This window comes from Ursus maritimus, unplaced genomic scaffold, assembly GCF_017311325.1.
Source record: "Ursus maritimus isolate PB19 unplaced genomic scaffold, ASM1731132v1 scaffold_8, whole genome shotgun sequence".
Lineage (NCBI taxonomy): Eukaryota > Metazoa > Chordata > Mammalia > Carnivora > Ursidae > Ursus > Ursus maritimus.
Genome location: NW_024426996.1, coordinates 52,377,693 through 52,393,400, shown reverse-complemented (window position 1 = coordinate 52,393,400; position 15,708 = coordinate 52,377,693). Strand labels below are relative to the sequence as shown.

Here is a 15,708-nt window from a genome sequence, read left to right as displayed (position 1 = left end):
TCTTTGAAGAAACACATTTACATCCTAAGTCATTTTTCTGTACATGCTCCAGTGGATATAATGGAATTTAACAGTGATGTGGTCATTCAGATTGATCACTAATCAGAGCACGATCAGAAGTTTAACATGCTTTTATATTACTATGTCCACGTATCTGTCTGGAGTACAGTGCGTCCTCAAAATGGTGAAGCCACACTGTAGAGGAGAGAGTGACAAGGAAGAAGTCAGTGAGAGACATCATTTGGCCTCTTCCTCATTCTTTCCTGGCCCCAGTTGGTCCCTGCTCTTTGCTATTAGAACCCCTTAAATCTGAGAGAGAAACTAAATAGGAACTTAAAAGAATCAACTATAAACTCGGTATGCTTTTTCTCTTATGCTTATATTCAAGCTCTCCCTCTGACTGGGGAGGAAATTAATTTTAATTAAAACCCATTGTACTGGGTTCCTGGCTGTTCAGGAAAAGAGAGATAGGAATTAAGGAATTAAGAAATTAATCTACAAAAGACTCCGCTACCCACTGCAAGCAAAATAATCTCCCACTGGGAACTCGAGACATAAGCGCGGGTGGGGGGGTGTGGGCCCCCCGCGTCTTTGGTCTAGACAATAAACCCGGGGCCATGTTTTCTTTCAGCGATAGAGGACGAGTTTGACTTTGCTCTAGGAAAGCAAACTCCAGCATTCCTGAAGAAGTGTGTTTGCTACATTCGGAAAATTGCTAACATTGAGCGCTTCGTGAAAATCCCGGAGATGGGAAAATACATGGATATCACTGGAACAGAACCAAGGATGATGCGGGACGCAGAAGCCCAAGAGAAGCTGATAAAACTCAGGGATGAATTTATTCCGACTATCGTCGCGTCATCTAATCTGAGAGTGTACACGTCTGTTACTCATTGTGACATGAAACTGGGCTACTCCCAAGAAATAGAAAATCATTACATCGAGGGACTCGGTAAACAATTTTATGAGGACATGATAGATATCATTCAGGCAACCGTACAACAGAATTTTGACACCGAAACCGACACGCTCTACGATGAAATCCTTCAGCATTCCTCGCTATGTAAGACATACGCCTCCTTCTACGAGTACAAATGTGAATCCCTCAACATCGTGCATAAATACGTTCTGCCCAGCAAAACCGGGCACGTCAACCCTCTCGTCATTTATGGTGGGCCGTGTACGGGGAAGACCCTCCTGCTAGCCGAAGTGGCAAAGAAGGTGAGAGCCTTTTCTTTCACAAGCTTATTTGTAAAATCCTTTACTTTGGGGAGGAGATAAATTGGTCAAAATTCATCTCCATTTTCTGTGTTTACTACCTGAATTATAATTAGTCTTTTTGGAAGGGATACTTTGGTGTTTCCCTTATGCTGGTATAATGGTCATCCTGAAAGAGTAAGGCACATGGGTACAGTTAGAGAACAGCTCTATTTTTTTCTCTCATTGGTCAAACTCATGTTGTGAGGCTAGTTCCCTCTGGGAACTAGAGCAGATCTCACAACTCTTCTCGTCGCTCTCAGCAAAGACAAGCCCTCCTATTGCTCTGGACACTAAGTCATTCTCTGCTCAGCAATTACATCTGTCCAGTCGAAGAGAAAAATTAAAACTTGAGTTTCTATTTCTCTCCCACAGCCGAGGCTCACAGTAAGCCAGGCCCCTGTGCTGGGAAATGGGGGTGTGGTCATCCTCTCCTTCTTTCACCACGCAGCACTTCTTCCCCTCCATCCCTAACCCGAGCACATGACCCCTACAGAGCTGTGACTCCTATAGCGTTGTGGCTTCAGGGAAGTAGGAAACATAAGGTGGCCAGAAAGTTCTTACGTGACCAGGACTGTTTTGAAAACTGGATTTCACACTCTGTGGTCTTGGCAGGTGTGTAAAGCTGCCTCCTAGTTCTTCTGAGGCCTTTTCCCAGTTTGCTGGACGTCCTTTCCCTCCCGCCTCCCCTGCCCTGTCCTCCCTGAGCATCTTATCTTACGTACAGTTCCCTAAACAGAGGGGGATTTTTTTTTTTCTGGCCGGTCACTTCCACGGCTCCTAGACACCCAGCCACACACTTCTAGTACCTTTCTGTCAAGGCCCACAGCCCAGCAAGCTCCCTCAGACAGGACCTGAGGAAAACAGAACCAACAAAAACCTCTGTTAGCTCAGTCTTGCCAGCGGCCCACATGTGACACATGGGAAGCTCTCAGGTATTTTTTGCCCTGGGAAACAGCTGCTCTCCATCCCTCCTCCAACCAAAGAGCTAGCCAGCCTTGTCAGTCAACCTCCACATTTCTCAGGTGTCTGAGAACATCTGTCTCCCTGTGTCCCCAGCTCTAGGGGACACCCTGTCAGTGGCCCACTGCAGCTCCTTTCCCGAGGTGAGAAGTGAGGACATCTCTCAGCCGTCCCCTTTGGGAGTGGATGGTAACAGATATGACCCACAGCACCCTAATCTCCAATGTTTTTCTTGGCCTCTTGAAACTCCTTTTTAGGCTGGAGCTGGGCCATCCACTAAAGGTAGTAAAACTGGTTTTCACAACTCCTTTACAAATCTTGCATGGTGGTGTGGGACCTCACTCTGGAATGTGGGGTCTATTGTCTTGACATGTCAGTCTAAACTGGACTAAACTGGTTTCGTTGTACCCTCCTGTTGCACTGGATGTCCACGTCTGATGGTTTATATTATCTTGGTGTTACCTCAGAATCTCTATATCGTTCTTCCTGTGGTTATACTCTCAAGAACAGAGCTTTCTTTTACTTCACGAGCACTCTTGGTCATCTGTCATGTGCTATCACAATCTCAGGGAGGTCATCTTGAGGACAAGAACAGGGACACTTGTGTTGTACCTTATGTGGGGATTAGGTTTCAAAGTAAGCTCAGAGGCCAAAAATCTGGTGTATAAACTTACTCTTAAAAAGTCCCCAGGAAAGTTATTTCACCATCTCTTCATATGCCAAGCCCAGCTGCTGGTTTTTCTTTTTTATTTTTTTTAAAGATTTTTATTTATTTGAGAGAGAGAGAGAAAGAGAAAGGAGGGAAAAAGAATCCAAAGCAGACCCCGCACTGAGTGTGGAGCTGGACACGGGGCTCAATCCCACGACCCTGATATCATGACCTGGGCCAAAACCAAGAGTTCAACGCTTAACAGACTGAACCACCCAGGTGCCCCTGGCGTTTCTCCTAGTGTTAAATGACATAGTTCTTTTTTAATGGAACAGCAGATGAAGTGGCAGGCTTACATTCAGGTGCCATGTTGCATCAAAATAAAGTGTGTGTGCGTGTGTGCGTGCGTGTGTGTGTGTGGACATTAATTTGTATGAATCTTCAAACTTTAGAATTGTTCCAAGTCAACAAGACAACAACAGTACGAGGAGCACATGGAAGCTGAAACCTAATGAGAAAACATCTACATGCACCATTTCACCTTCACTCTAGGGCTTTTTCACTCCAGAAGAGGGAAGAGTAAAGTGGGTGGAAGGGCGCATGTTGTTGGACTTGACTATATTCGCTGTGATGCAAGTCCATGCGCCGCAGCACAGGAGGAACAGAATTGTGTGGAATGCGCTGATATCCCTGCACAGATCAACGGTCCCCTTGGGGCAGGGGGTCATGAAGCCGAGTTGGTCAACCTGAGAAATGGTTTTCTGAGCTCTCACTCTTCTGGATATTTTGTCCAACCACCAGAGTGTGTCTATTCACAATCCAGGACTCTGGTCCCCAAGAAGCCTCACCTGTTTCTAGGTCCCCTGCCTCTGCTCCACTCGCCTCTCTCCTGGGAAATGCCTGTCCCGCCGACGACAGCCTGTGCTCTCTTTGTGACTTCACGTTCCTTGTGAGAATGCAGAGAGATGTCTCATGTTTATCTCGAGGTTATCTCCTGCGTGCCCAGCATTTCCACGGACACGAGTCTCATGATCAGAGGATCACCCTCCACAGCACGTGACTGGGAGGAGCGAGGACAATACCTATAATCATAAGCAATCCATGTAGGGACAAAATACCCTGTGCTGCTTCTGATTTGCCACTGAAAGACAGCTGTAGTAGGATGGCAGGATTATCTTCCTCCATATTGGCTTCAAAGGCTGGGGCTAAACCGTAAATTGCTTCTTTTCCTTAATAGCTCATTCTGAAACTGACATCCACACATTTTTTTTTCTAAACTTACTCATGTCTTAACCTGAACTACACCTTGAGGAACCAAGTTTCATAAACTTACTTCCTCACGTATAAAATACATCCTTTCCTAAGCAGTATCCTTGGTGAATTCCAAGGATTACTGAAAGACATTATCTCCCTAAAAATAGACTTTGGGATTTTTTTTTTAATACTTTGATCATATCCCTTCTTGTCCTTGCCTTTCCAGCCAGAGAAATACTAAATTTAACAACCCCCTCATATATGTTATCTCCTTCACACTACAATTTGAGAGAAAAAAACAAACAAAAAAAAAAAAACCCAGCTTTGTCTCCAGGTAACCGCTCAACTCTGAGCAACCCAATTATCCAGGCTGGACTGGTTTCCTCTTCTGTTAAATGGTACTATAATCCCATCTGCGCTACAGAGAGATAATGCGAGGACTGTTTATATATAGTGAGCTGTCTGTTATAAAACACAGAGCTTAAAGTTTTAGCCAGCATTTTACAGATTTTTATGACAATGATAAATAATCATAAAGACGACCCTACGGCACCACAATATAGTAAAATGTCTCTGAGTCATTAGGATTATATTCAGTATTTTAGTACTATTTTTATCACATTCTAATTAGCTAGGAATTTGATCAGCCTTAAATGATCTCAATTAGTGAAAATATTTGACTCAATATAATGTGTAAATCACTACTTAATCTATTCATTAAACAAATACTTACTAAGCGCCTACTGTGCGCCAGCAACCATGCTAGGAAACAGGATTCAGGGATGAAAACCTGGTCCTACTGGATATGCAGATTTACTGTTTATGAAATTCTTTGTAACTTTCAGAATACAACAAGCTAAGTGCGGCCTTGGGATTGAATAATACTACTATCACTGTTTTATTACCTTCAGTAGAGTGATCCTGAGGGTCTCACCTATAGGTTTTAGTGCATGAGCTTCGTGACCCCTCTTTGATCTTCTCAGGTTTTCCCATTTCCTGGTTCTAGGTCACTGTCTGCATGATCAGGGTAACCGGAAGTCTGACCTCTGGAGAGAGGAAATGCTGTTGTACGCAACCGTGTGAATAGATATTATCATTCTAAATATGACCTTTATGTTTTAGGCCTATGGCTGGCTCCATGAAGACACAGGACCAGAATCTGACCCAGTAGTCGTCATGAGATTTCTAGGAACCACAGACATGAGTACTGACCTTAAGACTCTCCTTCTAAGCGTTTGTGAACAACTGGCAGTCAACTACCGGTGTCTGGTCCAAAGCTACCCTAAGAAGATCCATGACCTCCGTGACTTATTTATAAACCTTTTGAATGAGTCTTCACTGCAGAGACCTCTAGTAATAATATTCGATGCCCTAGAGCAGCTCTCAGAGAGTGACGAGGCCAGGAAGCTTTGGTGGCTCCCAGCTCACCTTCCCCGCTTCGTACGAATAGTGCTGTCCACACTGCCCAACAGACATGGGATCCTGCAGAAACTGAGGTGCCTTATCCATGAAGAAGCCAACTACATCGAGCTGATTCCCCGGGACAGGAAGATGTGCAGCCAGGTCCTCAAACACCAGCTGCTGCGGGTCAAAAGGAAGGTCACATCCGGCCAGCAGATTTACGTGAACAACGCATTCTCCAAGTGCACGCTGCCTATGTTTGTGAACCTGACCTTCAGGGAGGTGAGACATTGGAGATCACACAAAGACGTCGATGAATCCTCCCTCTGTGTCACAGTTCACGAAAGTATAGAGCAGCTCTTCTGGTCCTTGGAGAAGAAGTGTGGTCAGAAACTGGTCTCCAGGGCCCTCGGTTACATCACCATGGCCAAAATGGGTCTGAGTGAAATGGAGCTGGAGGATGTGTTGGCCCTAGACAACAGTGTGATGAATGAGCTCAATGAGAGCGCTAGGCCCAGCAATCCCCTGAGAGTACCTTATCTCTACATCGCGAGGCTCAAGGAGGGTCTCAGCGGATACTTAATAGAAAGACACGTGAAGAACGTCACACTCCTGGTCTGGGCCAATAGACACCTGCAGCTCATAGCCCAGAAGTTGTATCTGCAGGACAACAGTGACCTGCGTGAAATGCACACCATCCTGGCAGATTACTTTCTGGGAGTCTGGTCAGGGGGCAGGAGGAAAGTTTTCTGCCTCGAAGACCCCTACTTGAATGGTTGCCTTGACTTGGAGAGCAGAAGCTTGCTTGAGGAAGAGAAGCACTTCATGGAACAGGCTTCCTTTGACAGGCAGGCTCCAGACCAGCCCTGGGTTTTCCAATGTAATCCCCTGGAGCCTGACATCTTCTTCGTCAATCATCGGAAAATGTCAGAGCTTTTGCACCACCTGACAAGGTGTGGAAAAACCGATGACCTGCTTTACGGGATCATCATGAACTTCAGCTGGCTTTATACCATGATCAAAATCGGCCAGTTCGACAAAGTGCTTTCAGACATCGAGCTGGCTTACAACTACTCACAAGAGAAGGAGCTGAAGTTCCTGGCTAGCACTCTCCGCGGTATCAAAACCAAGGTCACTGCATTTCCGGGCTCCCTTTCGGCAGAGCTCCAGCAAAGACTGCTGCCTGTTGTCAGTTCCCTGCCCAAACTCAGACACCTCCTTTTAGAATGTGACAAAGATGGGCCCAAATATTGCTCCATTGTGCCACTGCATTCATCCATGGACGTGACGTATAGCCCAGAGCGTCTCCCCTTGTCCTCCAGTCACCTGCATGTCACTGAGATTCTGCCTACGTGTAACCCCAGCACTGTCCTCACAGCTCTAGAAAATGGCTCCATCAGCACGTGGGATGTGGAAAGCCGTCAGCTCCTCCGGCAAATCACCACAGCGCAGTCCGTCATCCTGGGCATGAAACTCACCAGCGACGAAAAGTATCTGGTGGTGGCTACGACAAACAACACCTTGCTGATTTACGACAACGTAAACTCTTGTCTTCTGTCTGAAGTGGAAATCAAAGGCACCAAGCACGGAAGCGGCTCCACCTACATCAATGGGTTTACGCTGTCCGTCAACCATGCCCTCGCGTGGCTTGAAGCCAGCAAAGATGTCACTGTCATCGATCTGCTCTACGGATGGCCCCTTTACCAGTTCCACTGCTGGTACGAAGTGACCTGCGTCCAGTGCTCTCTGGACGGTATGTATGCTTTCTGTGGACAGTACCTGAACACCACCACCATATTTCATTTAGGGAGTGGAGAGAAGTTATGTACGGTGACATCTGAATTTTCAGGTGGGTTTGTGAAGTTTCTTCTGATCTTGGACACGGCTCAAGAAATGGTAATGGTGGACAGTGAGGGAAGCCTTTCAGTTTGGAATACTGAGGACATTTCCAATCCCCAGCTGACCGACGACTTTGACTGCCGAAGAGAAGACAGCGAGGTGGTCAGCATTGAACTTTCAGAGGACCAGAATGCCATTCTGATCTGTAAAGCCCTCAGCATCGAGCTCTTAGATACCGGCATGTGGAAGGTGGCTGAGAAGTTCAGAGCTAAGCACAACGAACGCTTTATATCTGCTGTGCTGTCCAAAAACGGAGACTGCATCATCGCCACCATGGAAAATACCTCAGCTGTGTTTTTTTGGAGGCGGGACACAGGCCAATGTATGGCGAGCTTACAGGAAATCTCAGGTACCATAGTCAAGCTCGTGAAATCCAGTCACCACAATATGCTGCTGTCTCTATCCACCAGTGGTGTTCTTTCCATCTGGGATATAGATATAATCACTGCCATGTCCAACATAGATAAGACTGGGAAACCCATCCAAAGCCTGGTATTACCCGCCAGGGGGGAAATCATTTATTCCCTGGATGGCTCGGATTGTGTCCACAAGTGGAACTTCAGCAGTGGGTTCCTTGAGGCAGTATTTAAGCATGAAGGAACAGTCGAGCACTGCGTACTGACGTCCTCTGGAGATGTCATGGTGACATCAGATGACAAAAGCAGCCAGTACGTCTGGCACACCAGCAGCGGTGAGAACCTCTTCCGAATTAATGGGCAGAGAATCTCTCAGCTGCTGATTACACACAATGACCAGTTCGTGGTCTCTCTCTGTGAGGAAAATGCCTCCAGGGTTTGGAGACTGGCCACAGGCCACAGGGTCTGCAACATTTTGACCACTCTGCAGAATGCGTTCATAACCTCAGCGAATACCTTCGTGGTGGGCATGACCAAAAGCAAAGTGCTGGCGGTCAGTCTCTGGACGGGAAGCATCACCAAGAAATTTTGCTGCGAAGATGGCACGACCATTGTGAATTTTAAATTGATCCCTGACTGTCCTGACATCATTGTTTTTATCACATCAGCCGAGACCGTGAATATCTGGAGTCTGACAGATGAAGTAATCTGTCGCCGAGTGCAACTTCCAAACAACTTCTTGAAAAATCTGGAGGATTTCGAAATTTCTCCCAATGGAAAGCTAGGCATTATATCCAGGGGAGATGAAAATATCAATGTGCTAGATTTACACAGCGGTAAATTGCGGGTGGTTCACGCCTCTGGGGTCATCTGGAGGCAAAGGCTGTCTCGAGATGGTCGCTACCTGGTATACATTTGTTTCCGAAACGCGGAGGAAGAGGATGAAAACGGTGCAATATCCAGTTTGATTGTAATGAGGCTGGCTGATGGCAAAAATATCGGGGCTTGTTCCCTTTACAAAACACCGACTTTTCTTGCCCTCTCACAGAGGCACCTGAACATCATTGTGGGTTTTGACGACGGGAGTATAGGGATCTACACAGTGGTAGACCGTGTAGACGCCGCACTGAAAATTAAAATTGCCACTTCAAACAGCAGACAAATTTTCAACAACGCAACCCAGGCATCCCGGCCAAAGTGTAGCAGTTACTGTTTTAAAGTGTCCGTGGATTGCTTGTGGAGAGAGTCTACCGAGGTCTTTGCGAGAGACAGTCCCATCACGGTGAGTGACTCCACTGAGCCCAACGAGGCGACACCGTCCAAGAAACACAATCCTTGCTACGAGCGCGTGTGCTCCGCCCTGGAATCCAGGGGCCACAGCTACACCCCTGACAACTGATAGAATGTTCTTCTTGCTTAGCAGACATGCGCGATACACACGCACAAGGGAAAAAAAAGTACCTTCTGTCACCCGAACGATAAGCTACTCCTTTCCGTAAAGACAGGAAAGATGCTGGAGTTCCAGTGTTACCATGCTCGTCAGAAAGACAGAATTGTGAAATCGGTTTTGAGTTGGCTCTTTTTGTCAAAGTTAATCCAGGAATGACACCTTGACAGAGAATTTCTAAAAATGGTGTTTAACAGGCTGCATCAACTGGAAGCTAGAGGTTACTTTTTACGTTAGCTGCGTGGGAAGCAGCAGCTTAACTCCTTCCATGGGTTCAGATGACAGAGGCTAGAGCTATATATACAGACCCCTCGGACTGGAATTAGTTCTACAGAAATCGTTTGAAATTGTGAACACAAAGAGCTGTTTGACCTCCAATGATTGTGCGGCCATAAGTAAACACAGCCTTAATCTCTCCTTAACATTTTACAATCCTGACAACTGTGTAAACCCAGTCTGCAGATGGAAGGTCAAAAGGTGCAAAATCACGTAACGAAAACGCCCCCTTGTACTCCCAGTATCCCAGGAGAAAGGACGTGAAAGGGGAGGCCACGAACTGGACTGGGCACAAGAACTAAGTACCACTCTCATAGGGCTACTGAGCACACCGTCAGTCTTCGTTAAAATACAGTTGAGACAGTTGCATGCAAGGGTTTCTGTATAATGGAACATAGATTTTTAAACTACTTCCTGGGCTGCAAAAGAAACACATTGAATAAGAAACCACAATCTTTTCATGTCTTTTTGAAATGCCTATTTGTGCTGGGCGTTAAAGCGGAATTATAGAAAGGGCATTACAGATTTGGTTGAGACATCTGTTCATTTCCATCATTGTACTAACAAAAGTCTGGGCTATTCAGTCAGTCGTATGGAAGCATACATTATTTCCTAAATCCCTGAGGTAAATCTTAACAGAAAGAAAGCTTTCTTGACACACCATCTACGAAATACTGAAGACATTTGCCTTACTCTCATTCCTCCTCTCTCCTGTGTAAGACGCAGACAGACGACCAAATACTCGGGGACAAACTGAATATGCCTGTCTTTGTGCTAAAATATTCCATAAATCTTAAGGGTGTCCAAAGGTTCTTTCTTGTCCCTGTTTGTAATCACTTTCTTACTTCCCCACACTGTCCGTAGGCTTCTTCCTCTGTCACCTTTCCCGCTGGAGGGCTCCTTGGGGCCTTTTATAGTCTTATCCGTTTCAAAGCAGAGCTGTGAAATGGTATTCAATACTTTTTAAACACTACTTCACCTATTTAAAAGGAAATATCACATCCCAAGAGGGAGAAAGTGATTTTCTTCCTATCATACCCTCCACACGGCATGTCCTTGGATGACTTTTCGAAGGGTGTCAGTAACACCAGTTTGGCTTGAACGTGATGGGAGTGACTTGTGGCGGCAGGATGATGACCAAGGAACTGATGTGCTCTCAGCCCAGCTTGGCCACACACTCATCGCGTATCCGCAGGTAGATCTTTCGATTTTGTAAGCTGCAAAATAAAAGGAGTGATAGCTTCTGCTAGAGCCCTCATAGGGGTGTGGGGGAGCAATGTGAGGAAAAAGACAGTGACATCTGGATTGTTTTTGCAAATGGGAGAAGCAAAGTGATCTAATCCAAAGGGAATCCAAGCTCATTGCATTTCAATTTGGAAAGCAGTTTGACATGTAAGCGTACAGAGATGGGATTCAGACATGAACACCCACTCCGTGGTGGAAGACTTTTTTTCAGTATGTTCCTCCTGGTCTAGCTACCAGCCAGAAAGGGGGTAGCCCAGCGAAGGCTCAGCCCACGTAGAGATCACCTGGAGTTAATTGTATGAGTCAGTGCTTTTTTTTTCTTTAGCTCTTCTGAGGCAACACATTCCTATTCCTGTCATTATCAGTTGGACCTCCATGCCACACATTTCTAAGAATTAAATGCCTAGATGGATTAAATGTAGTGTGTGAATATTCTATGTAATAGCCAATAGAGTTTAACAAGTGACTTGAATGATTTTTCCTAACTTGTTTGCAACTGATAGCTCATATTGAATGTTTTTATGTAAACTTTGTATTGTTGGGAAGAATTACCCAATCAGAGATTTATATTTTCATAAATGTTACATTTAGTTAAATTTTGTTACAGAGTTGTTACACTAGAAAATTATTGCAGTCTTCAAACAATGTACAGTCTTGTGTATGTATTGTTTGTATGAATAAAAGGTAAACGACTTAGATTTGCATGGAGTTTTTCTTCCCCAACTTTTGCAAGTGTACTTAGAGTTTTTCAGCAATAATAATAATTGTTCATGCTTACTGTACACCAGACTCTATTTTTGGAGCTTTGTATGTACTAAGCCATCAGTCTCCACAACAGCCTTATGAGGTAGGTACTGTTAATATTCCAAATTCACAGATGTAAAAATCTAGAAACAGAGGTCCAGGGGGAATCGCTGAATAGGATTTCAATACACCGTCAATGTGGTTTTTGTTACCCTTTCCAAAGCGCATAAAATATGGTATTGAGTATCCAGTAGGCACTTACTGATAATGGCCTACAAAATGTTTTCCAACTTTGCAAACTCCCAGCAGTTTCAGGTACACCACAACTGCTGATGTATTCGTTCAGCAAAGAGTTATCTGGTTGTGCATTTTGCCGGGAAGGCAAAGGTTAGTAAAGGTTAGTAAAGTAGCTTGTGCCTTCTAGGATTTCACAGTCTTCATAGGAAAACAGATAGGAAACAAGTTCTGTGGGTAAGTGCAAGGACAGTGTGCTTCCTTCTGGGGCTTGGGCCCAAGGAGGGAAGAATGATAACCGAGGAGTCGTCCCACTCATAAACTGCCTCCAAGTGAGAGGGCAGGACCAAGGAGGAATCTTCCTCCCATAGGCACCTTTTTCCATTTCTTGCCTCTGGGAACTGAGAATCTTTTCTCACACACACACTCACAAAAAAAATTTTAAAAACAAGTTAGCAATGAAGAGTCTACATAATGGTAACTAGGAAATAATCGGATGAAAATTTTGTATTTAGTTTCATGAAACAATCATTCTCAGAGAAACTTAAAATCAAGACATTAAGAAACAAATTGAAGAAATTATCTATCCAGTTTCATCTTCCTGTGGCTGAGACTTATTTCTGTTTAGGATTTACTCCCCACCCCCTTGAAAACTCTCCTTAACTCCACTACCCATGCTGGGCATTCCTTCTTGGATTCTAATCTAAATCCTTTAGGTTGAAGGTTAAACCTTCCCTTTCGGTTCTGAGAGAATGTAGAGGAGTGAATAAAAGGATTTCATATACATGGAGTTTGTTGTTTAACAAACTTAATTATCTTCTTTCCCAGGGTCAAGAACACAACAAATACTGTGTGTTGGCTTTGTCCAAGGCACTGTGCTTATGCCCTAAGATGATCTGAAAAGTACTCATGTACAACCCCTGCCCTCCAGAATCCTACAATCTAAAGGAGACACAACTAAATTAGATGTAAGACAGTGATTAAGAAAAAAAAAAAAGTTGTTAATAAAAGTGAAACGCAGGTGCTGAGAATACACCGCAGAGGCGCAATTAACTCAAACTGGGATTCAAAAAGAATGGCCAAGAGGTGGTAATAGTAGAGGCTTGAAGGACAAATGGAACTTAGCTGTCAGAATATCAAAAAGACATTTCAGATGAAGGAAACTGCGTGAACACAAACAGGGAGAGTCGACATATACTCTGGATGACTTCCAATGCTATGCTGGCTTTTTAAACTTTATTTTGGGGACGCTGGCTGGCTCAGTCAGTAGAGCATGCGACCCTTGATCTCAGGGTCGAGAGTTCAAGCCCTACATTAGCTGTAGAGGTTATTTAAATACATACATACATACATAAAGTTAAACTTTATTCTGTAACTCATAGGGAATCGTGGGAAAGCTCTTGAGAAGGGAAAAGGCCTGGTTGAAATGACATTTTAGAATGACTCAGGCAGTACTATGTCAGATGGATCAGAGATGGAAGAGACCAGAAGCTGGGGACCAGTAAAGAAACTACTGTAATGATCTGAGATAGAAAGTAGAAGATCTTGATGTAGGACAGCAGCAGCGAGGATGCTAAGAAGAGGCATGATTTCAGGGCTTAACTGACAGAACTGTGTGATGAACAAGGGAGAACTCACAGAATTCCAGCTCCAATTGAAACTGGGTGGACAGTGGAATTACAGATGTAAAATGAATACGTTTAGGAGATGAAAATGAAGGAAATACTAAAATGAAGTTGGACCTAGAGAGTTCAAAAGTAAAGACATCCATGCAGGCAACTGGAAATGTGCTATCCACACAGTGGAGAAATTGTAGCTAAAGGCAAAGAATCCAACCCATTATCTCTTTCTCAAAAATCTAAATAATGCATAAGATGATGGTTTTTTTCGTTATAATAGAATCCAATACCATAAACCTTTTTAAATTGTGGGCCTTTTTTTTTTAAGAACCATATTGACAAATTTAGAACTCTATTGACAAATCCACTCAAACAAATTCGTCTTCCTATCTTCCATGACTCATCAGTTGGGAACGATTTATATGCCAATGAAAACAGGAACACACCTAAAACACTAACTGAATCATGGTGTTTCACTCCCACACGTGTCCAGAAACCATAGGTTTTTCTTCTGTAGTTTTCACAAGGGTCCCTGCAGAGCTCCATCTGGCATTCCATGTGATCTGAAGTACGGACTACACGTATATGGTCGTATTGGAGGGTTTCATTTCAGTGTATCGGTGTGACAAATTACACACCGAATTTAAGGTTACCAATAGCACCACCATCTCTGGCTTTACAGAATCCCAGCCTTTGATAGATGAAGGTAACTTCACCAGCTGCTTAAGCATATTCAGAGCAGTGGTTCTCAAACTGGAGTGTGCACCGTTTGTTAAAACACGGATTACTTCACCCTCCCTATCCCCAACTATTTCAGAATCTGTATGTCTGGGGTAGAGCCCCAAAATGCATATTTTTTACTGAATCCCTTCAGATGAAGCTGATTCTGCTAGCCTGGGAACCACACTTCAAAACCTAAGATAAATACCAATGTCTTTTTGGTCAGAGTAATTTCACTGGTAAATGTGCCAGTATTCTGTGGACGTTACTAAAGCATCCACTACACGTTGGACATGAGGATGCTTTATTGTGACAGAGTTCTATCAGAAAATGATGGAAACTAGCATGTAACTTCCCTCTAAATTTATCATTTTAAAGCATGCAGCTACTACACGACTGGCAAGATACCCCCAAAATGGGTTTTCTCCCATAAAGGGTGACAAATGTGTAAATGGGGCTGGAATCCCTAAAGTGGGCACGTTAGAAACCAAGGACAGTATGTCCCTCTCTCAATACTACTCTGTCCTATTCTGCAGCAGCCCGTTTTATCCTGACTCTCCCTGGATAATTTGAAGAGGGGAAGGAAGAGGGTAAGCTAGGTGGCGCAGTTGCTTCACACATTTTCCTATCAATCCCAACTTGAGAGCACAGGTGAGAAGAACTTCCAACACCTGAGCAATATTTTCAGGTAAAGCCACCAGCTCTCCACCCACCTTAGGTGCGCGCACGGCAACCAGAACGGGCGTGGAGCTCAGGCGGTGTGGACACGGTGTTGCAGCCGAGGTTCCAACAGCTCGGGAAAAGAGAGGGAAGTGGGGGGCGAGCGGGGGAAGCAGGACCTCGTTGAGCGCCCACTGTGGTCTCCAGGGTGCAGGCGAGTGTGTGCAACTTGCCTGCGAGTTACGTCACGGTAGCGTCCGCGCTGTGTCTCAGACCCGCCGCTCTGATAGTGCCGGCACGCGATAGGGCGCACACGGGGTCGAAACGGAAGAGGCTGGAACCCCAAACACAAAAATACGGGGTGAGGGGTACAGATCTATTTGCCAGGGGGCGCATTTCTGGATCTCCCCACTGACGTCCAGAATCATAGGAGGCTCCCCTCTCCCTCCAGCACGACAGAAAAGTAGGCACCAAGACGTTTCCCGGCCTGGGCGGGCGGTGGGCACGCGACCCGGCGGTGCCCGCCCCGAGGCCGAGCGCACCGGGGGAGGGCCAGTCCGGCTCCGGGGGTCGGGAAGCCGGGGGGCCCCCCGCGCGGCTCGGGGCGCGCAGGTAAAGGGTTACGCGTGCTGGGGAGGCTCGCCCGCCGGCCGCGCCACGTGACGCGCCCGCCCAATGACCGCGCCGGGGCGGCCGCTGCGAGCGCGGCGGGCTCCGGGCGGCGCTGAGCCGCTGGTGTTTCCCGGCGCGGCCGCCCGAGGCCGGCGAAGCCATGGGCGCCGCGACCCCGCCGCAGCTACCGCAGCCGCCGCCGCCGCCGCCGCCGCCCGGCCCCAGGTAGGGACGGTCCCCCGCCCCGCGCGTCGGGCCCCGCCGCGGGCTTGCCTTCTGCCGAGCTCGGCTTTGGGGCATTATTTCCCCGACTTCTCTCGCAGGTCGTTTTTATTTCTTTACTTCCTTCTGGCAGGAAAAAAAAAAAAAAAA

General features: G+C 45.9%; 1 protein-coding gene and 1 long non-coding RNA gene across 2 annotated transcripts in view; both read left to right on the top strand.

Moving 5' to 3' along the window:
- Positions 1-9,178, top strand: part of NWD2 (NACHT and WD repeat domain containing 2) — a 171,186-nt gene extending 162,008 nt beyond the window's left edge. Inside the window, exons 6-7 of the mRNA XM_040625410.1 lie at positions 632-1,221; positions 5,246-9,178. Of these exons, the coding sequence (XP_040481344.1) occupies positions 632-1,221; positions 5,246-9,178 (4,523 nt within the window). The remainder of the gene's footprint in view (positions 1-631; positions 1,222-5,245) is intronic.
- A 6,280-nt stretch (positions 9,179-15,458) lies between these two features.
- The window catches only part of LOC121101401, a 6,811-nt gene continuing 6,561 nt past the window's right edge, over positions 15,459-15,708 (top strand). Inside the window, exon 1 of the long non-coding RNA XR_005833383.1 lies at positions 15,459-15,561. This is a non-coding gene — a long non-coding RNA (uncharacterized LOC121101401). The remainder of the gene's footprint in view (positions 15,562-15,708) is intronic.